Genomic DNA, 18,005 nt, shown 5'->3' with positions numbered 1-18,005 from the left:
CAGAGATGAATTTGGAATTTATTGGTATAAATGGTGGTTGAAGCCTTTGAGAAAGAATGTAAGTCATAGATTAAGATAAGTGTGTATGAATTTGCAATTTCAGCTCTAAGAGACTACCATCTCCAGAAAGTGGCCATGGTCATAGGTGACTAGAGTAGAAGTGAATATCAGTAGAAATGAAGAAGTCTAGAAACATATACAGGCCAAATTCCTGTACTCAGAATTGTGGCAAGGGATGGAAAAAGGAAAATTATAAGAAGTTATATTTGAGAGATAAAATGTGTTTACACCAATTCTTTCCTATGATCTTGACTAATTTAAAACCAAACTGATACACAATTGATTTGATTCTCTCATTTAATGACTCTTGTGTGCAAAAACTATTTAGACATGACAGTTTGCTAATTTCTTTCAGTACATTGAGGATGTCTTACTTTCTTTTAGTTTCCATTGCTATTGTTGAGAAATTGTCAACATGGAACATAGCTATCAGTTTGATTGTTGTGTGTTTAAAGATTAAATGTCTTTTTACCATGGCTGGCTGGCTGGCTTGCTTGCTTTCTCTCTCTCTCTCTCTCTCTCTCTCTCTCTCTCTCTTTCTTTCTTTCTTTTTTGTTAAAGATATCTTTGTCTTTGTCTTTCAAATTTTCACAATGTGTCTAGGCATGGTTATTTTTTATTTATCCTGCTAGATTTATTTGGGTCTCTTGAATCTGCATTGACATTTTCATAAATTCTGGAAAATTCCAGCCATTATTTTTTCAAATATTGCTTCTGAACAAATCTTTCTCATTGCTCCTCCTGGAATTCTAGTTAAATATGTTAAACCTTTTAACTCTGTCTTGTGTTTGTAACTATCTCCTCCATATTTTTCATCTTATTCTCTCTCTCTGAATTGCATTCTAGATAAACTATATTCTGACCTATTTTTCACTCCATAAATTTTTTATTTGGTGAAATCTAATTTTCTATTAAAACTCTTATTCAGATTTAAATTTTGATTATCATATTTTTCCATTCCAAGAGTTCTATTTGGTTCTAGTCTTTCTAACCTTTCTAATCTTTCACATTTATTGTTTCTTGTTCCCTATACATCTTCAAGTATAGCTTTTATTTCAATTAAAGTGGTTAGCATATTACAGACTGTGCAAGATAATTAAAATATTTAAAGTGTTTGAAAATTTATTTGTGTTCTGTTTTTTCTACTGGCTCTCACTAATGGTGCCATGTTTCCTTGTGTATGAAATTATCTTTGTGTTTAAGAACATATAAATTATGTGCATTAATAATTCTAGGCTTAGAATGAATAAACCTTTCACTGATGATCTGCATTCGATTCTATCAGGATCTGGGAGAACTGCTTGTCAATGACCACCTTAAATTAAGTTCATGCTAAAAATCAAGTTCAAAGCTGATATTTCCACACAAGGGCTCACTCGTCCACTTCCAGTTTACTTTCACCCTAAAGGTGTTGAGCTTAAGAGTCCATATTTATTAATGTGAGGGCTTTCTATAAACTTCTTACTTTGTTGGGCTTTGATTTCTTCCTTAATTGTCTGAACCTAGAGGTTCTCATTTCCCAGAATTCCAAATGTTCCTAGGGAAAAAATTAATTCAGGGCTCTCTGGATTACCTTTAAACATTAACTGTGACCTGACAATATATTAGTGTTTTATTAGCTAATTGTTTTCAGTCGTAGTGTTGGTCTACATAATTTATGTCATCCTTATTAAAAATGTAAAGTCTCAAGGATGTTATTATGTCTCAAAATTATAAGTAAACTCTTAGCTTTGGGGTTTGGGTAATTGATATTCTTGAGAGATTAAAGAAATAATATGTATTTTTTACCAATTTCAACTGATTGATACTAAATCAACTCTATAATGCTGCAATCAATTTAAACAATCTCTTAGAGATAATTTCTGTAATAGCCATTGGTTGGATCCCATTTTTCTCTAAAACTCTTATTCTCCTATGTATAAATACATATCTTTTTTCCTAGATCTGTTTCTTCTTCTCTCCTTCTGAGATATTTATTGGATATTTGTACATTCTACAAATATAAGATATTATCTATTACATAGATATATGGCACTGTACTGAACTATCAGTCTCTTTCTTCCTTTTAATACTTTTGAGATTTACCCATGTGGTTGTATGTATACCTAGTTAGTCCTTTTGATCACTGCATAATATTCCTTCACAACCATGTCCCACATTTTATTTATCGATTGCTTTACTGATGGGATATGTGGGTGACCTCCTGTTTTTTGCTTTCCCAACATGAACATTCTCATGCACATCATTTGGTAAAGTGGGTAAGAGTTTTCTGGTTTATACACCTCAAAACAGAATTGCTAGATCATAGGATATGTACATACTAAATTTCACTAAATACTACTGAAAATCTCTCACAGTGGGCTGCACATGCGACTTCCTATTGTTACATCTGATATTACCCAAATTTCCCATCTTTACTAATGTCATATAAACTGGGTATAAACTGGTGTCTTATTTTAATATGCATTTAATCAACTAATGAGGTTGAGCATCACTTCATGTTCTTTTCAGACTTTCTGTTTTACCTTTTTTTCTTTATTTAATTTCCTTTCCCCCTGACCTAAAAAAATTCTACTGGCTCTCCTGACTTTATTTTTGCTGATCTGAAAGAGTTATTTGAATAATCTAAATACTAACCCTCTTCAGTTAAAATTCTGCAAGTAGTTTCTCTCTGTCATCTGCTAGCTTGTCTGTGCTATCATCTAGTTTTGAGGTCGTAATACTTTCCAATTTTTATCTTTATTGTTTATATTTTTTAAAGCCTTGTTTAAGAAATTCAAACCAATAGTAAGGTCATAAATATATTTTTACTTAGATTAATTACATTTGTTCCAATTAAAATATTTCAGATTTACCTCTTAGATCCATATGTTTATTATTTTTATATGGCCTGAGATAATTTTGTTTCTTTATATAGTGAGCCAATTTTCCCAATAACATTCGCTAAGTAATCAGTCTCCCTGCAAGCCCCAGTGATTTTGACACCTCCTCTATTATATCTGAGTTCTTTTATATAAAAGAATCTGACTCTGGATTTTATTCTATCTCGTAGTCTACAAGTCTGTTTCTTATTGTTCAAATAAAATATTCTGTTCTTATCTATTCTTATTCTTATGCATAAAAAGCATATGATTTCTTATGACATGAGGTATAAAGAGGGCCTAAATAGTCTTTTTCAGGATTTTATTGCTTAAATGTCTATTTAAATGTGATCCTCACAACTAGTGTCTATTGCAACACAAAATAAAACCAGTAAAAATTATGTGAAGCAAAAAAAAAGATTCCTAAGGAAATTGGAATTTGTTTCACCCATTTCACAGTGTCAAGTAAAATTCCATTTTACTGCATCAACTAGTCCATAATAGTTAGTTTTATGAGTGAAATTACAGAAGTGTATGTGCACTCTAGCTCTATATCCACACTACATTCCAGTTATCAAAATCTCTCTTATAATCTTCCATTAACTGTCTACTTATAGATTGGAGACATAATTTGTAACATCATGAGGTATATATAAACTAAATACAGATCCATTCCTTTTTTGTAGATATTTGAGAGAGGCCATAAAATATTAAAAATTTTATATGTTTACTCTTAAATATCAATGGAAAAGTAAACCTAATTCTTTTCATTTACAGTTTGCATTTTCATTTTGATTTCTTAACCTGTTTTTATCTATACTTCGCTGATGGAGGGTTATTTTACTCAGGATGATGCCATAAACTACATTCTAGTTAAGTAATGGACAATATAAAATAATAAAACTTAAACTAGCAAATATGGTATATTTAAAGAAAAACAAAACAGCAATATTAAGTCCCAGAATAGTATAAGATTCGTCCCCCCAAACAGCATATCAACAACAAAAAAAGAAAATTACTTAAATCAATGATTTCCAATGTGGTTACCTTTATTTTGTCATAAATTCTTGAAAAAAAAAAAACCACCATATAACAAACAAACAAACAAATAAGATACCCTAGTACTGAATATGGAGAGGCAGCAGTTTTACCCTTTATAATAAAAAATTTCAAGAACAGTTAGATAAAATCCAATTATTTTCTACTCAGATTCAATAGCATTAAAATTTTTTGCTTTATTTATGATTTGATAATATGTCTAGAAGTAAATTACATATATTGGGAATTCAATCTTAATACTTAAGTTTGTAACTGCAATTAATAATACTGTCTTGCATTACAGTGCCATTATCACAACAAAAAGTTAGCAATAAGTTTGTTAGTATGACATTTTGACCAAATAAATGAAAAAAAAAACCAAATTATATTTCCATGTCATTATAGCCACTAATAAGATTTTTAAAGTACTGATGAGATAGTGAGAACCAATGCATGCAGCAGCAGTACAATCTAAAATCCATTACAAATTGGCAAAAATATCCCGTTTCCCAAGAATGATAAAGAATAGTAATTTAAAATAAATTATTTTATTGAATGTTGAATCCAAAGCTATTCCTAAAGTTCTCACTTTCCTCAATATTCCTATCAGTATCATGGACTGAGAGATTGGGAATAATTGGCTTCAGAAATTTAAATTCATCTGTCCCAGTACCTCCCATTAGACGTACCTCACTCTGGTAGATTTGGGAAAGGGTCCCGGTGCCGCCGACGTCCACCAGATGGCCCGTAAAGTGGCCTTCAGCCACTGAGCAGCCACCCACCCAGGCGGCCCTGCCCCTCCTGCACAGCCGCACCGCGACGAACGCCAGCACCGAGAACAGGAAGAGCGACGACACCGACGCCAACGCGATGACCAGGTAGACCGTGAGCGGGTCGGCCTGGGCCGCGTCGGCAGCCGCTTCCGGGAGCGGCAGGTAGGGCTGCGAGAAGCCGTCCACCAGCAGCACGTGCAGCGTGACGCTCGCCGACAGCGGCGGCTCGCCATTGTCCTTGACCAGCACCAGCAGCCTGTGCTTGGCCGCGTCGCGCTCGCTCAGCAGCCGCGCCGTGCGCACCTCGCCGTTGTGCGCCCACACGCTGAACAGCCCGGGCTCCGTGGCCTTGAGCAGCTGGTACGACAGCCAGGCGTTCTGGCCCGAGTCGCCGTCCACCGCCACCACCTTGCTCACCAGGTAGCCCGGCTCGGCCGCCCTGGGCACCAGCTCGGTGCAGGGCGCAGAGCCGTTCTGCAGCGGGTACAGCACGAAGGGCGAGTTGTCGTTGGCGTCCAGCACCAGCACGCGCACCAGCGCCTGGCTGCTCAGCGCCGGGGAGCCGCGGTCCACGGCGCCCACGCCGAACTCCAAGACCCGCAGGGCCTCGTAATCCAGCGCCCTCAGGGCGAACAGCTGCCCGTTGTCCGCGTTGATGGACACCAGAGAGGCCAGGGGCAGCTGCGGGTCCTGGGGCGGCAGCAGCGAGTAGGTGACCTGGGCGTTGGCGCCGGCGTCTCTGTCTGTGGCGCTGACGCTGCCGATGTGCAGGGCGGGGCTGTTGTTCTCGCGGACGAACAGCGTGTAGGAGGTTTGGGTGAAGGCCGGGGCGTTGTCATTGACGTCGGAGACCATCACCGTTAGATTGCACTCGGTTTTCAGTCTGGGGGTACCCATATCTATTACGGTGATGGTGATGTTGTACTCGGCTCTTACCTCTCTGTCTAGTGCTTTTTCCGAAACTACAGTGAAAAAGTTCTTGAAGGTCGGTTTTAGAAAAAAGGGGACGTCATCTTGAATAGAGCAAACCGTCCTCCCATTTTCCCCAGTGTCTTGGTCTCGGACACTAAAGAGAGCCACAAGGGTCTCTGAGGCATTCTCTGGAATTATCTTTGTAACTGATGACATGGTCACTTCTGGTGCATTGTCGTTTATATCTATTACAGTAATTAGAAGAGTGCATTTTTCTGAAAGACCCCCACCATCTGTTGCCTGAATATTTATAATGTAGGACTGTATTACTTCAAAATCTAAGCTTGATCTCAGGTGAACTTCCCCAGATGTTGGGTTTATTTCAAACGTTTTACGAATGTCTTCAGATGCGTGGAAAAACATATAAGATATTTTTCCATAATAGCCTGCATCCAAATCCTTAGCAGTGATGGTTATTATCCAGGATCCAATGGGTGTGTCCTCCAGGATCTGCACCTCATAGAGCTTCTGAGGAAACTCAGGTGCGTTGTCATTGATGTCCAAGACCTTGATGAGAACCAAAGTTGTCCCAGACCTGGGTGGAGATCCACCATCCAGAGCTATGAGTATTAATCTGAGCTCAGGTTCCTCTTCGTGGTCTAACTCTCTGTCCAGGACTAGTTCTGGGTATATCTTTCCATAACCGCTGTCTTGAATTTTAATGTAGAAATGAGAATTGGGACTAATTGTGTAGTTTTGGAGACTATTGCTTCCAATGTCCAAATCTTGAGCACTCTCCATTAGAAATGTGGTTCCAGTAGTGGCACTTTCTGATATTTTCAAAAGTATTTCCTTATCCAGAAATGTAGGGGAGTGATCATTTATATCTTTGATGTGCAGCTCAGCCCAAAAAAACTGTAAAGGGTTTTGCAATACCACTTGAAAATGCAGCACACAGGGCTCCGTGGAGCCACATAGCTCTTCTCGGTCCAGTCTCTTATTTAGGAGCAAATCTCCAGTCAGCAAATTGAGGTGCAAATGCTTTTCATTATCATCAGACACTACTCGGGCCTCCCGTGAGGACAGCTCCTCCACCCCAAGCCCCAGATCTCTTGCCAGATTGGCCACAAAAGAGCCAATTTCTGTTTCTTCGGCCACAGAATAGTGCACAGAATTAGGACCCGCCTCAGACAATCCCAGCAAAACAAAGAGAATCAGGACTTGCCTTTTCCGCAGAGCGAGTACTCCTCTGATCGTCATAGTTCCTTTAAGCAACGTCTTTTATGGAAAATTTTAAGTTCAGCTCTAATTTGGGAGGCTGAATGCTGCGTTTTAAAATTAGTACTCCCCAAAGGGTGTATAGCTCTCTGGCAGCTCTGTAGGTGAAGCTCCTTAATACCTCTCTTTTCAGTGGGTGAGATGTTCCCTGTTCCTCTGAATAATGGAGCCCAATGTCCTCTATGCAGTTTTCATCTTGTCCTGCAGCGCCACCATGTGTCTCTAAATCTTCTGTAATTTTTTTCTCTTTGAAGAATTCATGAATAATAATTCCGGAGTATTTTAAAGCAAATCCCAGACATCTTATATTTTAACCTCTAAATACTCCATTGATTATCTCTCATAGACAAGGACTTTTAAAATATAACTACTATACCATTATCACTATACTACTATCACGATCAATAAATTTAGCAATAATCCCTTGAGATAACTTATACTCAGTCTATGTTTGGTTTTCTCCAGTTTTCTCAAAAATGTTTCCTATTGTTGGTTTGTTTGAATCAGGATCTAAACGAGGTCCATACAGTGCATTTAATTATCACCGTTTTGAATGCTTGACAAGAAGAATCCATTAAAATGTTTTGAAGAAATTATATTTTATTCAGTCTATTTCTTGACTAATTGCAAAATATTCTCTCCTCAACTCTTGCAAATACTTGCTGAGGTCAGCCAATTATAGTTAATAATGTATTTACTTTTTTATTTATATATTTTAAAATACACAAGGATGGACATGGCATATAAAATAGAGATAATCCTCATCTTTAAGGAGTTCACAAATTAAAACAAGTTGGCAGCAAGTAATTAAATCATATCACAACATATGAACAGGTAAAGAGTAATACACAAATATCTGGAAGGGACATGTTATACCTAGGAGGCAGCATAGCACAGTCATTACGAGCATGGATTTTGGAACCAAAATGTCTACATTAGAATTCTAGTCTGCCTCTCACTGTCAGCATTAAGTACGTTATATATCTCTGCTTCCTTACCTGGAAAATAGAGGTAATAATAGTATTCAGCTCCTAGGATTATTATTGTCTGGCATACGAAGAAGCTATGACACTTTATATCTCTTTAAGCTAGTGATTTTCCATCATTTCCCCCATTAAGTGCAATAAAGACAGGAAGTAATCTTAATACTTCACTTTATTAATAGCTTATGAGTTGTTGTTCTCTATGTTAAGCAGCTTTCATTTAGCGGGGAAAGATCTTGCTCCTACTTCCACTTCTAAAAAATAGAAAATTAGAATTTAATTAGCCAACATGGAGTGACTTCTATTCTCTTTATTTTTCTTGAATTCAAAAAATAATTAATCAGTTCACACAGTTCAAAAGAATTGGTAGTGAAATCTTAGCTTTCAAGAAATGTAAACATCAGATTATTTTGGAAATGCTAGAGCAAGAGATTGTACTTCCTGACAATATTAACTAATATCCAGTCCCTCTACAATGTTAAGATGAAGTTTAAAAATATCTTGAAGGGGCAGTTTCTAGCACTGATTCTAGTTTGTGGCACTAGAAGCAACAGAAGCAATCATTATAGTCACCCTCACTCATTTCATCGTTCTCATGCCTCCTCTTTCTCATACATATGCTTCCTTTTCCTCTATATTCTGACTCGTTTTGTTCATTACACTTTCCTTTAACGTCATATAGGCTTTAGATTTTTTTAATGAAATTTATTGGAAAACTTTTTCCCCAACAATAAAGGCTTTTTCTTCTGTAATATAGTTAGATCACTAAAGGCAAGCGTGGTTGGTTGGTGCCTGTGTAACATGAGACAAAGCTTACTCCTTCAATGGTTTGAAATTTTTAAAAAATTAGAACCTTAAAGGACTATCTTTTGATACTTATCAGTGTTCTACCTACATCTCCTCAAAAAGTGGTTTCCAAATTTTGAGTTAATATCCCTTAGTAGGTCATGAAATCAATTTATCATGACAACATTAGAAAATTAAGTAGAATGGAATAACACAGGTAATTTCAGATTGCATCACAAGAAAGCTAAGCATTAGAAAAAATAATTAACAAACATTTATTTCTATTATGTTTGTATGTTGCATAATCCGTACAACATAATTTTTCTACTGGCTATAATTCTTTTAAGTTTGAAAATTGTACCCATTGTATATACATTAAATCCTGAGAGAAAACAGGAGGCAAAACATTATATACATTAGCACACAAGTACATTTTATACTATACAAATTATTATTCAGGCACTCGCATTTAAATAGATTGTAGTATAGCTTTGTACTATAATGAGACATCTGGAAAATTATAACTTCACATTCAAAGATTTTGTGGGTGGCCACAATATTAATGTGCCTTCACAATTATGCTCCAGGATGAATAATGAAGAAATGCTAGGAAAATTGCCTTCCAGCCCTCTCTAACAAGGTAATAACACTTATGCTTGCATCATAGGACATGATTTTTCAGGTATATTTTCAATAGCAATAGACATTTTTAAATGTTAACTAAAAATTCAGTGGATTTAAAGAAAGAAAAAATATTTCTGAATAGCAACCACAAGAAAAACTGCAAAAAAAAATTTAAATAAAATGAAGAATTACTTGAACACTTAAAATACTCTTGCCTTTAGCGATCTAACTATATTACAGAAGAAAATGCCTTTATTGTTGGGGGAGGAGTTTTCCAATAAATTTCATTAAAGTGGACTGCTTTATTTTACCGTAGGCATAATTGTGGGTGAAAGTTCAATTGGAGAGAGGGTCAGGGACAAAAAGTCATTTGGTGTTATTTAAGGAGGCAAATTAATTACAAATTAAGACTTCCTGGGTTAGAGAATTACCACCTAATTACACCACAAGTAATGATAAACATTCACTTAAAAGTAAACGTGGGTAGAGCATGTGAAATATAAAAGTAACATCAGTACAATTTTAAATATCCACAAATTGGTGGGGGAGATAACTAACATTGGTATAGAAGTGGCAGAAAACAAAATGCATATGGGGTATAAAAGTTAATTATGGTCACTGAATACTGAATCCAAAGCTACTGCAAAAGGGAGGATTTTCCTCTTTCTCCGGACATTGGAGCGGGAGGTTGGGGATAATCGGCTTCAAGAATTTGAACTCATTTGTCCCAGTACCTCCTCTCAGACACACCTCATGCTGGTAAATCTGGGACAGGGTCCCCGTACCACTGACGTCCACTAGCTGGCCCAGAAAGTGCCCTTCAGGCTCCGAGCAGCCACCCGCCCAGGAAGCCCTGCCCCTCCTGCACAGCCGCACCGCGACGAACGCCAGCACCGAGAACAGGAAGAGCGACGACACCGACGCCAGCGCGATGACCAGGTAGACGGTGAGCGGGTCGGCCTGCGCCGCGTCGGCAGCCGCTTCCGGGAGCGGCAGGTAGGGCTGCGAGAAGCCGTCCACCAGCAGCACGTGCAGCGTGACGCTGGCCGACAGCGGCGGCTCGCCATTGTCCTTGACCAGCACCAGCAGCCTGTGCTTGGCCGCGTCGCGCTCGCTCAGCAGCCGCGCCGTGCGCACCTCGCCGTTGTGCGCCCACACGCTGAACAGCCCGGGCTCCGTGGCCTTGAGCAGCTGGTACGACAGCCAGGCGTTCTGGCCCGAGTCGCCGTCCACCGCCACCACCTTGCTCACCAGGTAGCCCGGCTCGGCCGCCCTGGGCACCAGCTCGGTGCAGGGCGCAGAGCCGTTCTGCAGCGGGTACAGCACGAAGGGCGAGTTGTCGTTGGCGTCCAGCACCAGCACGCGCACCAGCGCCTGGCTGCTCAGCGCCGGGGAGCCGTGGTCCACGGCGCCCACGCCGAACTCCAAGACCCGCAGGGCCTCGTAATCCAGCGCCCTCAGGGCGAACAGCTGCCCGTTGTCCGCGTTGATGGACACCAGGGAGGCCAGGGGCAGCTGCGGGTCCTGGGGCGGCAGCAGCGAGTAGGTGACCTGGGCGTTGGCGCCCGCGTCTCTGTCTGTGGCGCTGACGCTGCCGATGTGCAGGGCGGGGCTGTTGTTCTCGCGGACGAACAGCGTGTAGGAGGTTTGGGTGAAGGCCGGGGCGTTGTCGTTGACGTCGGAGACCATCAGCGTTATGTTGTGCTGGGTTTTCAGTCTGGGTGTCCCCAAGTCGGTGACGGTGATGGTGATGTTGTACTGGGCCCTGCTTTCTCTGTCCAGGGTTCCTTCCGTTTCCAATGTATAGTAATTTTCAATTGAAGATTTCAACACGAAAGGGAGGTCTTCTGGGATAGAACAAATCATCCTTCCATTGTCCCCAGAATCTCTATCTCGGATACTAAAAATCATAACCACAGTCTCAAGCGAATTTTCTGGAATTGGACTGGTAATTGATGAAACAGTGACTTCAGGAGTATTGTCGTTCACATCCATCACCTGAATTCTGACTGTCGATTTTCCAGAAAGGCCTCCCCCATCTGTGGCTTGAATGATTATTGAGTATGATTGAATTGTTTCAAAATCCAAGGATGATATTAAACTAACTTGCCCAGACTTTTGATTAATTTCAAAAGTCTTTCGAATATCTTCTGAGGCGTGGGAAAAAGTATATGATATTTCTCCATTTTTTCCTGAGTCTAAATCCCAAGCTGCGACGGTCACAACCAGTGAGCCTAGTATGCTATTCTCTGGAATTTTCACCTCATAAAATTGCTGCTCAAACTCTGGGGAGTTGTCATTACTGTCCACGACCACTACCCAAACAGAAGCAGTCCCAGACCTGGGTGGGGAACCGCCATCCACAGCAGTGAGGATGAAACTGAGTTGGGACTGCTCTTCATAATCCAGGGCCTTGTCCAGAACTAACTCTGGGTATTTTTTATTGTCTGGATTCACTCTCATTTTAATGTGGAAATGAGAGTTGGGGCTTATTGTGTAGCTTTTTAGAGCGTTGATTCCTACATCTAAATCCTTTGCACTTTCTAGTAAGAATATTGCACCGACAGGAGTATGCTCTGGGATTTCTAGGAGCATTTCTTTTTCTAAGAAGACAGGAGAATGGTCATTTATGTCCCTGACCTCCAGCTCAATCCGTAAAATCTGCAAGGGGTTTTTCATTAGCACCTGGAAATGCAGCACACAGGGCTCCGTGAAGCCACAGAGCTCTTCCCTGTCTAGCGCTTCGCTTAAGAGCAAATTCCCGTTGTTTAGATCCAGCTGCAAACGGTGTTTGTTATCATTAGAGACTACCTGAGCCCCCCTAGAGAACAATTCACCCACTTCCAGTCCTAGGTCCTTTGCCAAATTGCCTACATAGCTCCCACTCTGCATTTCCTCTGCCACGGAAAAGCGTCCAGACTTGGAGCCCGCCTGAGACATTCCCAGCAAAACAAAGAGAAGCAGAACTTGCCTTATCCGCAGAGCTCCTGCCCCTCCGTTCTCCATAGTTCCTTTCCCAAAGGCTTTCTGCAGAATCGCTTAAGCTAGTCTTCGCAGTTCTGGGAAACGTGCCTCTGGTATGTCCAGAGAGTCTTTGGAGGCATAAGGATTTTAACCCCTTTGAAAGGGGCGTCTAGTTCGCCCCTCTAAGTCTTCTGTCTTCCCAACGCTCTGCGAGCACTGGGTAACAGTGTCCGGAACATCATCTAGTGTAGGTCTCGCCACCTCACAATATTATCCTGCAGCGCCACCATGCGTCTGCACAGATTTTTAGAGTTTGAGGAAAGCTACCTAAATTCTATTCGCATAAACGTCCTTTGGAAACAAATATTGGCTTATTCATTGTGTTTAAATGATTACAAATATATTCTATCTTCTACAAGAACTGATTTATATACTCTTTATAGTTCGTGATGCTGTTAGTATTTGTTTTACAGCATTTAAGTATCCATCCCCACTCTCCCAACGACTGAAAATTCTCAGGTGTAGTGAATACAGAAGTAGAAGATGTGATTCCTGGCCACGAATAGCTTGTAATTTTTCATAGAAGATTGAAAACTTGAAACCAGGAGAGTATAAGTGACTGTTAAGCTAAACAAAATTCCATCACTACTTGGCCTTCTTTAGCTGGTAAGGGAAAGGGAAAGTGTACATGAATCATGTCAGAAGTGCTCTCAGAGTATATAAAACTGGATTAACCATGAGATGGGACATATATAGATAGTTGTTATAGCAACAGGAGGCATTTCAGATTTCCTTGATAGCAATGAACTGTGAACTGGAAGAAAATGAAGATATTGGGGTGGAACATGTTATGTAAATCTATAATTTAGTTCTAGTTTCTTATAATTTACAAAAATATTTAATAAATACACAAACACAAACATGTTAGTTTCATTTAAAGCAGAATCACTCCTAGGGCAGGCTTCCCTCAGGGTTCCAAGATCTACTCTAGCTACAACTATGGTCATCTACTTCCTCTTTCTGCCCAGAAAGACAAAGCGAGACTCTCTTTCCCAATCATAGAACAAAAACTTAGTTTTACTCTGATTAGACCAACTAAGATCATGTACCTGCTACTGAAACAATCATTGTTTCAAGAGGTATAGAGTTATAGAGATTTTATCCCAGAATCTGAAGACCTAGCTTTGTCCTTTGATTTGTTTTGATTTCAGTCTTAGTCAAAGGGCATGGCTGCTATGTAATAAGGAAGATCATTTGGCATAGATGCTAGAAGCTCACCAGTGTGCACACTAGGAGGTCTCAAAAGTGATCTCAAGAATAGATGAAGAGATCTAACAAGTTTGCATTTTTAAAAAGTTAAGTTCAAATTAAGCTTTTTAAAAAATATAAACTAGATACATGGTTGAAAAATCAATCACTACAAAAGGGTAGAAATTGAGATGTGTTGGATTGACTACATACTGTTATCCTCCCTTTTAAAAAATACCCATGAAAATGACATAACTATAAGAAAATGGTATGAACTCACAAAAACTAAGAATACACAAGTGAACACACATATATGATGACAGAAAGCAGATGTAAGAGCAGTTGAATTAGCAGTTTCAAGAAATGTCTAAAGTTCTTGCATTGGAGGTATTCACAAGAAACTAGTAGGTTTGTCTCACATAATACCATTTAGGTACAAGATTTAGAGGAACAAAGTGTAGAAGAAGACTGAAGTCAGCTAAGGACTAAAAACAAGTTATTAGTTGAAAGTAGATATATAGGAGAGTTGAATTCTCTGATCCTGTAATCATCCTATACAGACAGGAAAGAAACTCAGGGCCAGAGGATGAAAGTTTTATTCTATGAAGAAATTAAATGGGACTATCCTTAGTTTTGGAGACCGTAGAGAGACTGAGTGCAAGTGTGAGGTGTGAAATTAAAATTGGAAGATTAAACAAAACTTTGCATCCTGAATGGTGAGATTTCTAGCCTCTTCTCATGTAATACTCTCCAATTGTAAGTCACAAAGTATATGCCTAATTCCCTCCCTAACCCTCACACAGAAGATATTGCAGAATCCTAACCTGGAGAATATGGAAGGCTCAGATAAAGACCTACACATACTGATATTTGAAGATCTCTCTAGGTAATAGCCCTACCCTAGCATGGTTACATTAGTGTGAAGCCCTGCTATCAACAGGCCTCACGCACTCACAAAGAGCTGGCTGTCAGCACTATAATATGTCATCATTCTTAAACATGAGAAGAGAGCCAAGGACCATTAGATATTTGAGGAAATGCCTACAATGAAGAAAGGCCAAAATCACCTCAGAAAAGGAACAGCAGGAAACAAACATATAATAGAGAAAACTGAAGAAAATACTTTAAAATGTCTGATTAATATCCCCAGGGTAGTAATATCTAATAAGAACTAATATTTATTGAGTATTTACTCTCTGCTACCCATTATTTTAAGTGCCACATATGTGTTTACTCATTTAATCTTAGTAGTAACTGTATGTAGATATATTCTTATTGTAAGATAAAGAATAATTATGTCTTATGTGCCCTTTACTAGCTATATAATCTTGGGTAAATTCTTAATTTCCCTGTGACTCTCCCATTTTGAAAATAGGTATAATAGCAGTTTTACTGCATTTTTTTGTATGCGGCATTTTAAAAGAACAACTAGGTTATTTATAGATGAGAGAAGACATTACATTTACAAATTTATAATAGGATGTTATAAAAACACTCAGAGAACCAAAAAGGGCTCTTAAAAATAAATATTTGTCAGCCAAAAAGAAAAAAAAAAGGATTGGATAATAAAATAAATTTTCCAAAAAGTAGAACTAGAGACAAAGAGAAAATAAGAAAGGAAAAAATTGTACACTTAGAGACTCAGTCCAGGAGATCCAATATTTAACTAATGAGATTCTGGTTAAAATGAGAACATAGAAAACTCAAGGGAGAAATTATGAAGGAAACATAACAAGAAAATTTCTCAGAACTGAAAGTGAGTATCTAAACATTAACAGGGTACACACATGCGACCAAACAAACTAATGCATAGCTGATATTAAGGTACTTTAAGAATATGAGGGGAAAGTTTCCAATGCATCCACAATAAAAAAAAATGGAGTGACATTAAAAGAGATAGAAATCAGAATGGAATCAGTCCTCTGAACAACACCATATGAAGTCAGTAAAAGAAACACTCCTTTCAAAATCTGAGGGATGGCAGCACAATTTATAACAGCCAAGATATGGAAGCAACCTAAATGCCCATCAACAGATGATTGGATAAAGAAGTTATGGTTCATATATACAATGGAATATTACTCAGCCATTAAAAAATTAAATCTTGCTGTTTGCAATGACATGGATGGACCTAGAGGTTATTGTGTTGAGTGAAATAAGTCAGACGAAGACAAATAACATATGATTTCACTTATATGCAGAATCTAAGGAACAAAAAGAACAAACTAATAAAAAAAATAGACACACAAACATAGTGGACAATCTGGTGATGGCCAGAGGCGAGGGGGGTTGGGGACGGGGGAATGTGGTGAAGGGTTAAATAAGTACAAATTAGTAGTCGATAGATGGGCACAGGGATGGGGAGCATGGCAGAGGGAATGCAGTTAGCATTAATGTAATGGCTAGATGGAGAGCCAGAGGAGAGAAAGGGGATCATTTTATAAACCGTGTAAATGTCTAACCAATGTACTGTATACTTGAAACTACTAATAAAGTTTTTAAAAATCTGAGAGAAAATTATTTTTGACCTAGAATTTTATACCCTGCCAAGCTATCAATGAAAATACCTTCACAAGGCAAGTTCTCCAAAACTTTTACCTCCTCTGCATCCATTTTATGAAGGTATTGAGAGATGTGTACCATCTAGGTAAGAGAGTAATCTAAGAAAGAAAAATGTACTGGACATAGTATAAGGGGATGAATACAAGAAAGTATTGAAGGGAAAAAAGTCCTAGGGTGACAGCCTATAGAACAGCCAGTGTAAATGAAGCAGAGATATAGCAGGATCTGGGTGAATGATCTCAAGGAAATAAATAATAGGTACCTGGCATATTTGAATATTTATATAGAAAGATTGAGTCAAATGAGGAATAATATGAAAAATTAATAGCAGTAAATAGAAAATGATGCAAGTAAAAACAACAATGGTCAGCTCTAGGAAAGATGATTTTCAAGAAAGTACATGGAATCATACTATACTGACATGTATTTTGAAATAATCTTAGTTATATATACAAAAACTACTGGTTTAACGTAACTGGGAAATAGAATAGAAATGTGCAATGTTTGTATGTGTGTTTGTTAGTTGGAAAGTAAGAAAGTTAAATCCTTTAACATAGGGTGAAGTGATTAAAGTATAAAACTGAATATCAAGATATGGAAATGTAAACATATAACTTAGAAATATTGACATCATTCTAGAGAAACCACTCAGAAGGCAGCTGGAGAGTGAAGAATATATTCTCCTTTATGATTTTAGTTCATCTTGATTTTTAAATTTGATAATAATTAAATAAATTTACATAATAAGATGAAAAGTGAGTATCTTTCCAAAAGTGGATCAACATTCTCACATTCAAATTTTCAAAATGTTTTAATTTCTATTCATTTTCATGCATTATATTTTGTTTATTATATTTTGTTTAAGTTACAGGACATGATCTGTGTTATGAATCAGCAAAGTGAACATCAGAAAATAGAGTAAGAGTAGTATATGTAAAGGAAATGAGGTAATATAAACACAAGAATATTACTGGAGTCCAATATCACTCACAAAATAATGTTTCATTTTATCATAAGTAGAATAATAAAGAAATATTTCTTTTTAAATGCTATGATTTAGAACCAAATGCCACGGATTTCTAACATGATTAGACAATGTTAGAACAAGGTCAGAAGTACAGATATGTCTTCTTACATGAAGGAAGTACAATAGAGGTATGGGGAGAATTATGAGATGTAGTCTGTGAAATATACTAGGAGAAGTATCAAAATCTCAGTTTTCTAGAATGAAATATAATAAAAGTTAAATCCTTGTACATTTTGCAAGTAGTAAACCTTTAAAATACTGTTTAGAAATGGTACTAATTAAAGCTGCTTAATAGTGCAAACAAGGATGAAATAACAAAAACAAACTTATAATACTTTAAAGTTAGACTCGAAGTAGAATAATTCTTTAACTTGAAATTTTAAAACTAAACTAATATGATTGTATAATACTTCGAAAGTACATGAAAACATAAAAAGAATTTACTGAAAAGTAAATCCAAAGCTATTTCGGAAAGTGGGATTTTCTTCACTATTGCTCCCAGGGCCCTGTGCCTGAATATTGGGGACAATGGGTTTGAGGAACTTGAACTCGCTGGTCCCTGAGCCTCCCGTCAGACACACCTCATATTGGTAGCTCTGAGACAGGGTCCCCGTGCCGCTGACGTCCACCAGGTGGCCCGGAAAGTGGCCCTCGGGCACCGAGCAGCCACCCACCCAGGCGGCCCTATTCCTCCTGCACAGCCGCACCGCGACGAACGCCAGCACCGAGAACAGGAAGAGCGACGACACCGACGCCAGCGCGATGACCAGGTAGACGGTGAGCGGGTCGGCCTGCGCCGCGTCGGCAGCCGCTTCCGGGAGCGGCAGGTAGGGCTGCGAGAAGCCGTCCACCAGCAGCACGTGCAGCGTGACGCTGGCCGACAGCGGCG

General features: G+C 38.7%; 3 protein-coding genes across 3 annotated transcripts in view; all 3 read right to left on the bottom strand.

Annotated features, from left to right (window-relative positions):
* Positions 1-4,011: 4,011 nt before the first annotated feature.
* On the bottom strand, positions 4,012-7,351 carry PCDHB14 (protocadherin beta 14). Its single transcript, XM_039836350.1, has one exon. It carries the CDS (start codon positions 6,902-6,904, stop codon positions 4,508-4,510), a length of 2,397 nt encoding a protein of 798 aa, XP_039692284.1. The 5' UTR covers positions 6,905-7,351; the 3' UTR covers positions 4,012-4,507.
* Positions 7,352-7,608: 257 nt separating this feature from the next.
* Positions 7,609-15,030, bottom strand: LOC120581441 (protocadherin beta-12-like). Its single transcript, XM_039836351.1, has one exon. The coding sequence runs from the start codon at positions 12,319-12,321 to the stop codon at positions 9,931-9,933; it is 2,391 nt and encodes a 796-aa protein (XP_039692285.1). The 5' UTR covers positions 12,322-15,030; the 3' UTR covers positions 7,609-9,930.
* A 1,714-nt stretch (positions 15,031-16,744) lies between these two features.
* Positions 16,745-18,005, bottom strand: part of LOC120581194 (protocadherin beta-10-like) — a 5,088-nt gene continuing 3,827 nt past the window's right edge. The window contains exon 2 of the mRNA XM_039835932.1: positions 16,745-17,989. Coding sequence (XP_039691866.1) covers positions 17,557-17,989 — 433 coding nt within the window. The 3' untranslated portion in view covers positions 16,745-17,556. The remainder of the gene's footprint in view (positions 17,990-18,005) is intronic.

The sequence above is a fragment of the Pteropus medius genome, unplaced genomic scaffold, assembly GCF_902729225.1.
Source record: "Pteropus medius unplaced genomic scaffold, Ma_sr-lr_union100, whole genome shotgun sequence".
NCBI classification, from domain to species: Eukaryota; Metazoa; Chordata; class Mammalia; order Chiroptera; family Pteropodidae; genus Pteropus; species Pteropus medius.
The sequence above is the reverse complement of the archived record's forward strand: the minus strand, read 5'-3'. Positions and strand labels throughout refer to the sequence as shown.